This window comes from Drosophila miranda (assembly GCF_003369915.1).
Source record: "Drosophila miranda strain MSH22 chromosome Y unlocalized genomic scaffold, D.miranda_PacBio2.1 Contig_Y1_pilon, whole genome shotgun sequence".
Classification (NCBI taxonomy): Eukaryota; Metazoa; Arthropoda; class Insecta; order Diptera; family Drosophilidae; genus Drosophila; species Drosophila miranda.
In genome coordinates, this window is record NW_022881603.1 from 48,967,828 (window position 1) to 48,980,267 (window position 12,440).

General features: G+C 49.9%; 1 protein-coding gene across 1 annotated transcript; it reads left to right on the forward strand.

The window, feature by feature from the left end:
- The first annotated feature begins 10,701 nt into the window (after positions 1-10,701).
- On the forward strand, positions 10,702-12,440 carry LOC117189389 (probable 4-coumarate--CoA ligase 3). Its single transcript, XM_033394509.1, has 4 exons — positions 10,702-11,062; positions 11,176-11,368; positions 11,420-11,542; positions 11,602-12,440. Exons 1-4 carry the CDS (start codon positions 10,717-10,719, stop codon positions 12,419-12,421), a joined length of 1,482 nt encoding a protein of 493 aa, XP_033250400.1. The 5' UTR covers positions 10,702-10,716; the 3' UTR covers positions 12,422-12,440.

Below are 12,440 nucleotides of genomic sequence, written 5' to 3' on the forward strand. Positions count from 1 at the left end.
CGCTTCAGACGGCCGATCTACCGCGCGACCGTCCAAACAAATACACACACATAATTATATATATACCACTAAACATAACGGTTCTCATTTCTTATGACGGCTACAGCAATTGCGTTGTGGGAGAGTTGAGCTTCGATCCGCCCCACTACAAGCATTGGTCCTTCGAGCCGGATCTTCGCCTTCCCCATAAGGAGAAGCTCACCCCAGCCAGCATCGGCGGATCGCTCCAAGTTCAAGATAAGTACTCTTCGATTGTGCCTAACAACAGTGCAGTGATTTTGTGCGAGTTTTCCATCCCAGTCCGAGTTCCCGTGGCATATGTACATACATATGTATGTATTTATTTCTCGCTCTAGCTCCAAATTAAACCATACTTCGTTCTGCCAACGGTTGTGGCTTCCTACTTCTCCAAAGGTTTAATTTGATCCGAGCTAACTCCTGCGTTCAGCTTCCGATCCAGTGTAAATAATATTCTTACCTCTCCAGCTACCAGCTGAGCTTTCGTTGCTAACATACATATGTACATACATACATGTATGTACACATCGCAACGCAATCCAAGGGGCTGGCAACAAACATAAATGCATATTCTTGCAATTATTTTTGTGGTTTATTCCGTGCATGCTCAACGTTCCATAGTTTGTCGGTTTTATAAGAAAATAAAATAACAAATCACTGCGCCTCCTTATTTAACTAATTTATACTACCAACAAAATAACGATCCATACATACTGCACATACATATGTATGTATTTATCTTACATATCTATACGTACGCATTTTAAATTAGCATATTCTTGCACATCTATATAATATACATATTGTATATAAAACGGTTATCCACCGTTTTACCCGTTGTTGGACATCTCTTCAACCCAAGCCGCGGTACATAGCACTTACAGCCATACATACACACATACAAGCAGCAGCAGCGGTGCATTCTTTTCGTTTTTCTTTTCGCTTTCGCTTCTCCACCGTTTGCCTGCGTTGTAGTTGTTGGGAGAATATTTTTCGGTGCCGCGCTTGACTGTAACGGAACGCCAAGTGACGCGCTACTCTGCATTTCGAGAGTATATTGTTTTCAACCGTAGTTCAATCGTAGTATTTATATCTATATATTCCGGCCACGGTGTACTATTTCCATAATTTAAATACTCGCAATAAATTCCACCAAAACCACATATCCACGATCCATCAGCAAAACATGCCCACTGTTGAGAAGAAATCTCGCAAGAAGTTTAAGCGGGTGAGTTCGCTGAGTTTGACCCATCCACCCAGCTCCAACTGCTCAGCCACTACGCCCACATCTTCCCGTCCGGCCCCAGCTGAGCGAGGTCCGACCACGTCCAGGGCTCACGCACCACATGCCTTCGAGGATTTGTTGCTCCCCTCGGGAGTCCCTCGCACGGCTCCTAGCACTATGGCCGCCAGTTCCGCACAGTCTAAGTTTGCCTTGGCCGCAAGCAGACTGACCCGCTTCGACCAGAAGCTCAGCGCTCCAGATGCTAGCACACCAACCCGCTCGCTCTCCCAAGTCCATCGAGAACAACTCCGAAGCCTGTGGGCAAAGGTGGACGCGGAGTTCGCGGCCTGTTCGGTGACGATGGCGGAAGAGGATCCAGAGGGTGTAGCTTATGTCCAAGAGATGTACGATGACTGCTACGCGGTCTACGCGCAATGCCTGGCCGAACTGAACGATCAGCTCGAGCCCCCGACTGTCCCTCACACGCCGCAACTGGCCGTTCAAGTGCCGACTTCCGGCGGTTGCCGCCTCCCTCCATGTGACACTGAAGTTTTCAGTGGGGACTACCAGCAGTGGCCCACGTTCCGAGACCTGTTCACCGCCATCTACATAGAAAACCCAAGGTTGGCTCCAGTGGAAAAACTGTTCCACCTCAACAAAAAGACCAGCGGTGAAGCCCACGACATAGTGGCACAGGCTCCACTTACGAACGAGGGTTTCGCGTCCGCATGGAACGCCCTCCGTGAGCGTTTCCAAAACAAGAGGCTGATACTCAAGGCCCAGCTGAAGATTCTTTTCAGTCTGCCCCAAATCCGTACCGAGTCAGCAGCAGCGCTAAAAGAGCTCCAGAGGGCCGTCCACAAGTGCCTCACGACACTCACCCATTCCGAGGTCTCCACAGACAGCGTTTTCGCTGACGGAGTTTTAGTGTACCTCATTTCCGCTAAGCTGCCAAAGACGACCTTAGAGCTTTGGGAGCAATCCGTGACGCACAAGTCCGAAATTCCCACCTGGCACGCCATGGACAAGTTCCTGGCGGAGCGGTACCTGTCTCTCGAAGTGACCGAGGACGACCATCTAGGCATGGAAACTCAGGCCCACTCCAGGGCGAGCATACGCACTGCAGACAATTCGAAAAGCAATCCGTTTCGGTCTCAGGGAAGTCCTTATCCTAGGAGTGCCCACTCGTTAGAGACCACAGTGAATCAAACGAGGAGCACGTGTGATCTCTGCTCCAAAGAGTATCATCTAATCCGGTTATGCCCTTACTTCCTTCAAATGCCCGCTGGCGCTCGCTCCGACTACATTAAGCAAAAGCAGCTTTGTTTGAACTGCTTTGCAAGGGGCCACCAGATACGAGCATGCCAAAGCGCCCACAATTGCATAACTTGTGGAGACCGGCACCATACGCTTCTGCACCGTAGCAATCCAGCAAACTCCAGCGAGGCGATTTCCACAACGGCACAAAATTCCTCAGCGTGGCCCGAGCTACATCTACGAGTACCAAGCGTACAAAATCCAAGTTCGTCCGAAGCCCAGCCAAACGTTCAGTCGTATTTCGCCTCCGGCACGAGTGCTGTCCTCCTAGGCACGGCCATCGTTAATATTTGCCACCTGGGAAAAACTTTCCACGCCCGCGCTCTGATCGACTCTGGCTCAGAGGCGACGTTCATTACAGAACGTCTTGTGGACATGATCAAATTGCCATTCCAACGTATCCAGGCACAGGTCTCCGGCCTAAATAATGCCGTATCCGCTCAGTCAAAGAAGCTCTGCAGTTTTTCCATCCGTTCTCCGACTAAGCCGGGCTTACAACTAAATTCCACAGCCTACGTTATTCCGGAATTGGCCGCGAATATTCCATCGCATCCGATCTCGCAAGGGTTCTTGAGAGACCTGCCGAACCTCTCATGGGCGGATCCGACCTTCTATGAGAGTTCACAAATAGATATCCTGATTGGAGCGGATATCCTTCCGTCCATTCAGTTAAGTGGCTCACTGACCAACATCTGTGGCTCTCTCCTCGGGCAGGAGACCATTTTCGGCTGGGTACTCACAGGTCCAGTGCCTCAGGTGATGAATCAAATCTCATCGTTCTCGAGTCAAATTTCCAGACGACCTATCACACTGGTAGAAGACTCGGGGTCTTTTTACGACAGCAATTTCCTTCCAGCTCCCTCCGCAGAAGTTCTCGAACGGTCTCCTGACCGACGGAAATACTTCCAAAATATGCACTGTATGAAAGCTCTACGCTCCGGTCCGAATTCAAGCCTGAACTCGAAGTTCTCCGCACCCAGATATGGCCCCACGTCCCCGCGCCAACCGCACCAGGGAGAACCGACGTGCTCGGGAAATTGGCTCCTACCGTTGCCGAATCTGCCAAGGAGTCCATCCGCTACGGACCTACCACCAATTTCTTCTCCTGAGCCCCGAAGAGAAACTCCGAGCTGTCCTTATCAACCAGTATTGCGGGAACTGCCTGGCTCACCAACACTCCGGCAAAAACAACCACACGCTACTCCACGTACCCACGTCTCGTCGTCCGGCCCGCTCAGCCTCGGGAGCATCGTCGCCATCTAAATCGAACCATGCAAAACGCCGCCCTCGTCGTCCAGCCCGCTCAGCCGCGACTGCACCGTCGCCATCTACATCGGCTCACGACGAACGACACACTCGTCTCCCCGCGAGCCGCCCCGTCGTAGGAACCACGGCGCCATCCACAGATTCCTCAAGAGCAACCCCCGTTTTGCGCATCCTCACGCCTATCCGACCGTGGAGCGACACTGAGTCGACGACCTTGTCAAGTCCAGAGCGCCTTTTTTGGGATGAATCGGGTCCGGGGCGTACGCCCAGCCATAGGCCACCCCATTATACTTTGCTATCCTGAAAGGGGGGTCCCCGGTCCCAACTCGCTCTCGCGCGCTCGGAGGGGCGCTCGGATCCACAATCCACGATCCACACGGCGCTCACGGCAGAAAAAGCACCATAAGGCAGCTAAGCAGTTACGATTTCACCCCCGCTTCAGACGGCCGATCTACCGCGAGATTGTTTATGAGAAGCCGGCTGTGGGCAAACATTGGTTTTCCATTTAGGCGAGTGTCAAAGATTGGTATTGCGGCGGGAGCCCTTGAGATTGTACATCTTAGAAATCCATTAGGCGGAGGCCCAAGATTGAAATTGTTTTCGTTTTGGAAAGCCAAAGATTGTTTACAACTCGTATAAGAGCTCAATAGAATTGGGTACGTTAACTTACACGCAGCGACGAATTTTGGTTCTCACTATCGTTTAACGAAATTGACACATCAATCTTTTCAGAACCGAGAATACCGTCTAAGCGAGAAGTATTGCGAGTCGTTATGTCTGTGTTTGAGCCATTTTGATCGCTAAGCTTCTTCTGCAGTCAATATGGGAAAAGCGAACAGAGTGGGGTCAGTCAATTTTAAGGAACCTAAAAGGGCTCGCTACAAAGCCTCTACACACATAGATTAATACATATATTATTCGCCATACGTGCTTCCTAACTCTGAGAAAACCCTCTCCACACCTAGCTAAAAGCCCGATCCTAAACGCAGTGTAAATATAATAATCAGTGCTCAAGTGTTAAGAAAAGTAATTGTTCGGAGCAGAACCCAGCCGATTAGCTGCCTACCAAATAGCACCCAATTATTGGCCCCCAGCCGCTTATTATGTTTGTTACTAATGCCTATGTAACTCAAATGTTTGTTAAAGCTTTGCGTTCTCTGCAAGCTCGCTCTTTGTCATCTCCGCTTTGTGTCGGCCTACCCACGTCTGCCTAGCGAAGCTGCGTTTAGTGAGGGGATCTGCAATGTAAAGGGCAGGCAAGCTACACTTGCAATTTGGAGCTCGCGCAATAAAGTTTATATCACTGTCGCGGGAGTTGATGGCTGCTCGCACGGTTAATACCGCTCATTCAACGGCTCGCCATAGTCTCGAGGAGAATTCGGCTTTGTTCGCATATGATATTGAAGGCCGTTCTCGAATGTCCGTGCTGCAGCTTCCTCGATTTGGTGGAACCTACATGGATTGGCCATAATTCAACTCGATGTTCTCGCCAATGGTGCACAAAGACCATCGTATACCAATCATCGAAAAATTCCAATATCTTCGTGGATGTCTAGATGGTGCTGCGCTGGATACGATTCGTTCCTTGGAACTTTCTGAGGAGAATTACGACAAGGCGTTGAATTTACTAATGTTGCGATTCGATAATAAACTGTTACATTTTCAGGCACACGTCAAGGCTATTTTCGGGCTGCAAGGGGTGGAGAAGGGCTCAGCTATCGGCTTGCGCGCGCTCAGCGACAAAATCAATTCGCACTTGCGTGCACTTCAGACCTTGGCGACCCCGCAGGAGATTTCCGATGGGTTGCTGATCTTCATCATAGGCACGAAATTGGACCACAAGACCAAGGAGAAATGGGAAGAGAACTTGCCGACGTCAGGATTGCCTCGGTGGTCAAGCATGGCCTCATTCTTGGAAGCAAGATGTCGGATGCTGGAAAATTTGGGATCGGCTATGGTAACAATTCCTAGCCAGCAGGTGGGAGAAAGTAAACCTAGCACCCTAATCACCTCCATTAACGATCATAATAGCTCAACATGCAAGTATTGCAAATCCTCCGATCACTACATATCCCGATGCCAGGCATTTTTAGATCTCCCTGTTTTTTCTCGATACAAGGAGGTGAAGAAGCGCCATTTATGTCTAAACTGCCTCAACAAGGGCCATTCATTGCAACGCTGCAAGTCAGGGGCATGTAGAAATTGCCAATCCAAGCATCACACACTGCTCCACATGCAGTCGGGCGCTGACGCTGAGTTGCCGTCGCCGAGCACGGAATCGACCCAGCATGATCCTGCAAGTGCCCTAGTAGCAAGCAAATATATTAGCCCTCCCCCTCGAGTCAAAAATCTCTGCCTAGCCAAAACGTGCTGCTAGCTACTGCAATCGTATATGTCAGGGGCCGTTTTGGATCGCTTATTCCATGTCGTGCCATTTTAGATTCCGCTTCTCAGGTTAACTTTATAACATCGAGACTCGCCAATCAGCTGCAGTTAGATCCTCACCCGTCTCACGTTCAAATCGCCGGTATTGGAGAGTCAATTCTACCATCCAGCAAGGCTGTGGACATCGTCCTGCAATCTCAAGACGAAAGCTATCGCGGTTTCCTCTCTGCAATTATCACTGCCTCAATCACAGGAATGCAGCCTAACTTCGGCCTAGACGCAAAGGATTGGCCAATGCCAAATAATCTAAAACTGGCTGATCCTAATTTCGCCAAGCCCCAGCGTGTCGATCTGCTGATAGGTGCTGGTTTGTTCTTCGAATTAATGTGTGTTGGACAGATTCGACTGTCAGACCAATTTCCAACATTGCAGAAGACGAAACTTGGCTGGATAGTGTCAGGAAGTATTAAAAACTCTGAGAAAGCCCGTGCGGCGCTAGCAGCCGTTGAAGATCCCCCTGTAATCTCCGCTTGCGAGACTAATTTGTGCGATATTGTAAGGCGGTTTTGGGAAGTCGATGGAGATTATTCGCCCTCATCAATTTCGGAGGAAGATGTTCATTGCGAACAGCATTTCGTCACAAACTGCATTCGCCTAGAGTAAGGAGCTTACTCCGTGCGTTTGCCAACCAAATTCAGTCTAGAGGAATTAGGAGAATCGTATCAGCAGGCGCTACGTAGATTTCTCAATTTGGAGAGGAAGCTAGCAAAAAATGCACAGCTTAAGGAAAAATATATGGAGTTTCTCCAGGAGTATCGTGATTTAGGACACATGTCGTCAGCTTCGCGGCAGTCAGACCTCCCGCAGTACTTCTTGCCTCACCATTGCGTCCACAAGCAGGATAGTACAACCACCAAATTACGCGTAGTGTTCGATGGATCTGCCAAAACAGCGTCTGGAGTATCCCTGAATGATGCGCTTATGGCTGGACCCACCATCCAACCTAAAATTCTGATAACTCTGCTTCGTTTCCGCTTTTTTAAAGTCGCCTTGTGTGGCGATATCTGCAAAATGTACCGCTGTGTACGCGTTTCCCATCCCGATACGCACGTGCAGTGCATCCTATGGCTCAATGACCCGAAGGAGGAGTTTCAGGTGTTCAAGTTGGAGACTGTTACTTACGGAACCAAACCTGCCGCTTTCTTAGCAATTCGTGCTATGCATTAATTGGCAAATGATGAAGAGTTGCGTTTTCCGCTTGGCGCTGATGTTGTTCGAAGAGATTTCTATGTCGATGATCTCATATCTGGAGGGGACAGCATGGATTCTGTCATCAAGATTCGTCAGCAGGTAAAGGAGCTACTTTCGAAATGATGTTTTCCCATACGTAAATGGTGTTCCAATGAACCCGCTGCTTTGGAAGGCGTATCGGAGGCGGATCGCGAAATGTTCCTTACCTTTCATGACGGGACTGAAGTAACCAAGGCGCTTGGTCTAGTTTGGGATCCCACCACGGACAATCTTCTGTTTAGCTTCGCTCACGTCGGAACCGCTGCAGGCCCAATATCGAAGCGTTCGGTCCTGTCTCCACTAGCTAGGTTCTATGATCCTCTAGGGCTCATCTCTCCCATCATCACAAAAGCTAAAATATTTATGCAGTCGCTATGGAACGAAAGCCTAAAGTTGAATTGGGACGAAAGCCTGCCCCAGGATCTACATACGACTTGGATTGAGCTGACTTCGCAGTTGTCGATGGTTAAAAACTTTAAGTTTCCACGTTACGTGCTTCGGCAGCAAGCCAGATTAGAAATGCACGCGTTTTGTGATGCGAGCCAAGCAGCATATGGCGCCTGTGTATACATGCGTTCGGAAGCTCTTGGCATTGTGCAAAGTCATCTCTTATGCTCTAAATCCAGAGTCGCGCCCTTGAAAAGTATGACTATCCCCAAGCTTGAGCTGTCCGCTGCCCTCGTATTAGCCGAACTAGTGTCCACCATAGTTAAGGGATTATCAGATCCATGCCAAATACATTGCTGGTCGGATTCGTCCATAGCCCTTGCCTGGATTCGAGAATCACCATTGAATTTTAATATATTTGTTTCTAATCGAGTTCAGCGGATTCAGGAGCTCACCGCTGGAATGACTTGGCATCAAAGTTGCCCACAAAGTTGAATCCTGCCGACATCATATCAAGTGGATCCACGCCCGCTAAACTAATGGATAGCAGCCTTTGGATCTCTGGACCACCATTCTTGCGTCTTGAGAGCTCAGAGTGGCCTGCAGGCTTGCAATTGCCGACCGATGTACCAGAACGTCGTCATGCAGCATTGGTTGTTTCAAACGAAAGGGATGTATCGTACGATTGCAAATTTCAAAACTCATTCGGATCCATGCAGGGCGTCTTTGCTTACATATATCGATTCTACATTCTCAAGGACAAAGGCATAGCGCGGTCGAAGGGTCAACTTACCGTAATCGACATCAAAAATGGTACCCATTTGCTCATAAGGGCAATACAGCAGCAACAATTTTTGGAAGAGATAAGGGCCCTCGCCAGCAAACAGGCCCTACCCCCAAAAAGCACAATGGCCTCACTGAATCCATTTCTGGATAGCTTTGGATTGCTGCGTGTTGGAATTGGACTACGACGCGAAGCACCCGATCCTGCTTCCTAAGGGACATCCTGTCACTGTCTCTATTATTATCTTCTTTCACGAAAGGTTTCTCCACGCAGGAGCTCAAGGATTGCTCGGACTGCTTCGGCAAAAATTCTGGCCTATTGGTGGACGCAAATATGTTGCGGGAATCATTCGCAAATGTGTTAGATGCTTTCGTTTGAAGCCAGTGCTGAGGGAACATATCATGGGAAACTTGCCTGCGGATCGCGTAAGGACTAATCCAGCATTCCACACAACGGGTGTTGATTTTTGCGGACCCTTTTATCACAAGTCGGAAGTCAGAAGCAGGCCTCCTATCAAATGTTACATCGCTGTCTTCGTATGCTTTAGCACCAAAGCAACTCATTTGGAAGTCGTTCGGGATCTATCTACAGAATCCTTTCTGGCAGCATTAAGGCGTTTTATAAGTCTACGTCCCAAACCTCGAATCATCTGGTCAGACAACGCTACAAATTTTGTAGGAGCAAAAAATGAGCTTTTGGAGCTTCGGCAAATGTTCCTCAGTGATCCTCATACGTCGGCTGTGTCACATCTCTGCGTTTCTAGTGGAATCGACTGGAAATTCATCCCCCTCGCTCACCTCATTTTGGGGGTTTGTGGGAGGCGGCTGTTAAAGCAGATAAATATCATTTTCATCGCATCGTCGGGACCTACATTTTTACTCTTGATGAAATTCAGACCTTGGCTTGTGAAATATCTGCTTTGTTAAATTCCCGTCCGCTTTCTGCAATTACAGAAAGTCCCGATGATCTAGATGTGCTCACGCCAAACCACTTTCTCAATGGAGCCCCGAAAGCTGCATTCGACGAGCCAGATGTGCGCATCTCCGGGTGAACCTACTAAGTCGATGGCAGCGGCTGTGTCAAATGAAGCAGGCGTTTTGGAGAAAATGGAGCACGGCGTATCTTTCGATTCTTCAGGAGCGGAGCAAGTGGCGGTCATCGTCCCCATACATCAAGCTAGGAGCGCTCGTCATGATCAAGGAGGAAACGCTGCCACCATTAAGGTGGCCGCTTGGCCGCATTGAGAGCGTCATCCCAGGAAAAGATGGAACCATCAGAGTAGCCGTCATCCGCACTCAAAAAGGCCTTTTCAAGAGGGCCGGTAGCGGTAGCGGTTCTGCCCCTTCAGGATGGATCTGTTGATAGCCTTTGCCTTCCAACGGGGGGTGAATGTTCGGAGCAGAACCCAGCCGATTAGCTTCTTGCCAAATAGCACCTAATTCTTGGCCTTCAGCCGCTTATTTTGTTTGTTACTTATGTCTATGTCACTCATTTGTTTGTTAAAGCTCTGCGCTTGCTTGCCCTGCTAAACGCTCTCTGCCAGCTCGCTCTTCGCTATCTCCGCTTTGCGTCTGCCTACCGACGTCGGCCGAGCGAAGCTGCGCTTAGCGATCGGAGCGGCAATGTAAAGGGCAGGCAAGCCACACTTGCAATTTGGATGTCACGCATTCAAGAACATATCGTAATTTTATTTCTGCGCCGAGTTTTATTTAATTCGAAATAATTAGTCGGCCGATTGGGGATAAAAAACATTATCTCCACAGAGACATTGAAAACTTTCCATGACATTCAGTCCGACCGACCGTCTGGCCTCTGGGATTTAATTAGTTTCATCGGCTAAATCAGCATCTAATTGCGACGACACCGGTGTCAACCGCGACAGCGACATCTGTGGACGACATTTGGGGACGGCGCCGCGTGTCCAACTAATTAGCAGCTATCGGCTTTTGTTTCCTAGTGTTCCATGAAGGGGGCATATAAAACCGAAATGAGGCGCAGTAAAGCACTTAGTTGATCGACGATCGTTAGCCGCCGAGTTAGCAAGATGAGCTGTGAGGTGCACTACAAGGCCGCCTCGCGCACTTGGTTCGGACCGCGTGGCAAGGACTTCTACGGCCCTGAGATGACCCTGGGCGAGGTCATCATGCGCGTGCTCCAGATCAACGCCGACCAGGTGATGCAGCACTGCGACCCCACCGGCGAGGAGCTTACCGGTGCCCAGCTGGCCCAGCAGAGTGCACGGATAGCCCAGGCCTTCAAGCGGCTGGGCCTGTATCGGGGCGATGTTATCGGTATATCGGCGAACAACACGACCTATCTGACCAGCGTGGTCATAGCGGCCCTGCTCCGAGGAATACCGATAAATCCACTGCATCCGGAGCTCGCAGAAGGTACGTTTGGGAGTGGAAACTGATCTGAAATCAAATTCACAAGTGAAAAATGATCGTAACTTGAAAGAAATATGATGAAACTGGTGTTCCCTTTCTTGTATTTCTATCTTCAGAGACGGTCAAGTACATGTATGACATAACAGAACCCAAGTTGATATTCTGCGATGTGGAGAACTATCCCACAATCCAGGCGGTCAATCAGAGATTAGTCACTCCTGCCACCATCTACCTGTTGAATGGACGGCTTGAGGGAGTGCGAGACGTCAGCGAACTGCTCAACGAAGATGAATCCATCACAGCAGCAGCGTGAGTTGTACAATCCAATATTCACACTGATCTCTTAATTGAATTCTGTAGATATGTGCCCTGTCCCAAGCTCCATGGCGATCACACGGCCTTCATTGTGTGCTCCTCCGGCACGACGGGAATGCCCAAGGGAGTGACCCGCTCACATCGGAGTTTGCTCTGCAACTGCAAGAAGTAAGCAGACGGATTCACCCCATATAATTCCCAAATCTAACGCTTCGGTCCCCTTTTAGTCCCAATACATACACTAGGGACAGCATTCTGCTGTCCTTTAGTCCTTTGTACTGGATATCCGGGACGATTATCCTGCTGGCCTCGCTGCTGAATGGATTCCGGCGCATTATCACCAATCGACCCTATAGTGTGGACTACTTGCTCCAGCTGGTGGCCACCCATCGGGTGACCTTCCTCTTCCTGGCCTCCCACCAGATCGCACTGCTCTCCAAGCACGACAGCGACTTTGAGAAGCTGAAAGCCCAGCTGGAATCCGTTCGAGTGCTGATCGGTGCCGGATCGAAGGTTTGCAAGGCCGTCTTCCGGCGCATGTACGAGCTGATCGGCAACCAGAGGTTCATTATCGGCTACGGCCTCTCAGAGATGGGAGGACTAAGCAAGAACGTCGGCGGTCCGCTCGGCTGCGAGGGCAAGGTAATGCGGAATGTGGAGCTGCGCGTCGTGGAAAAACTAAAGATGCCACTGGGCATCAACGAGGTGGGGATCATATACGCCCGCCTGCGCTATCACTGGGAGGGCTTCTACCGCAATCCGGAGGCAACCGCGCGGACACTCAGCCCCGATGTCAGCGAGGCCTGTGTGTTCGGGGCGCCCGATTTGGTGGACACCAACCTCACGGCCTGTGCTGTGGTGCGAACAGCCAGTCAATGTCTGAAGGCGGATCAGATAAGGAGCATTGTGGAGCGGCACTTGAGCGGCGCCTATCACATCAGGGGCGGCGTCTTCTTTGTCGGGAGTCTGCCCAAGACATCCAACGATAAGTTGCAGCGACGCAAGGTCCTGGGTCTGATACAGCAGTTGGGAATCGAGGCTGAATAAAGTTTGATCCTAGACGGTT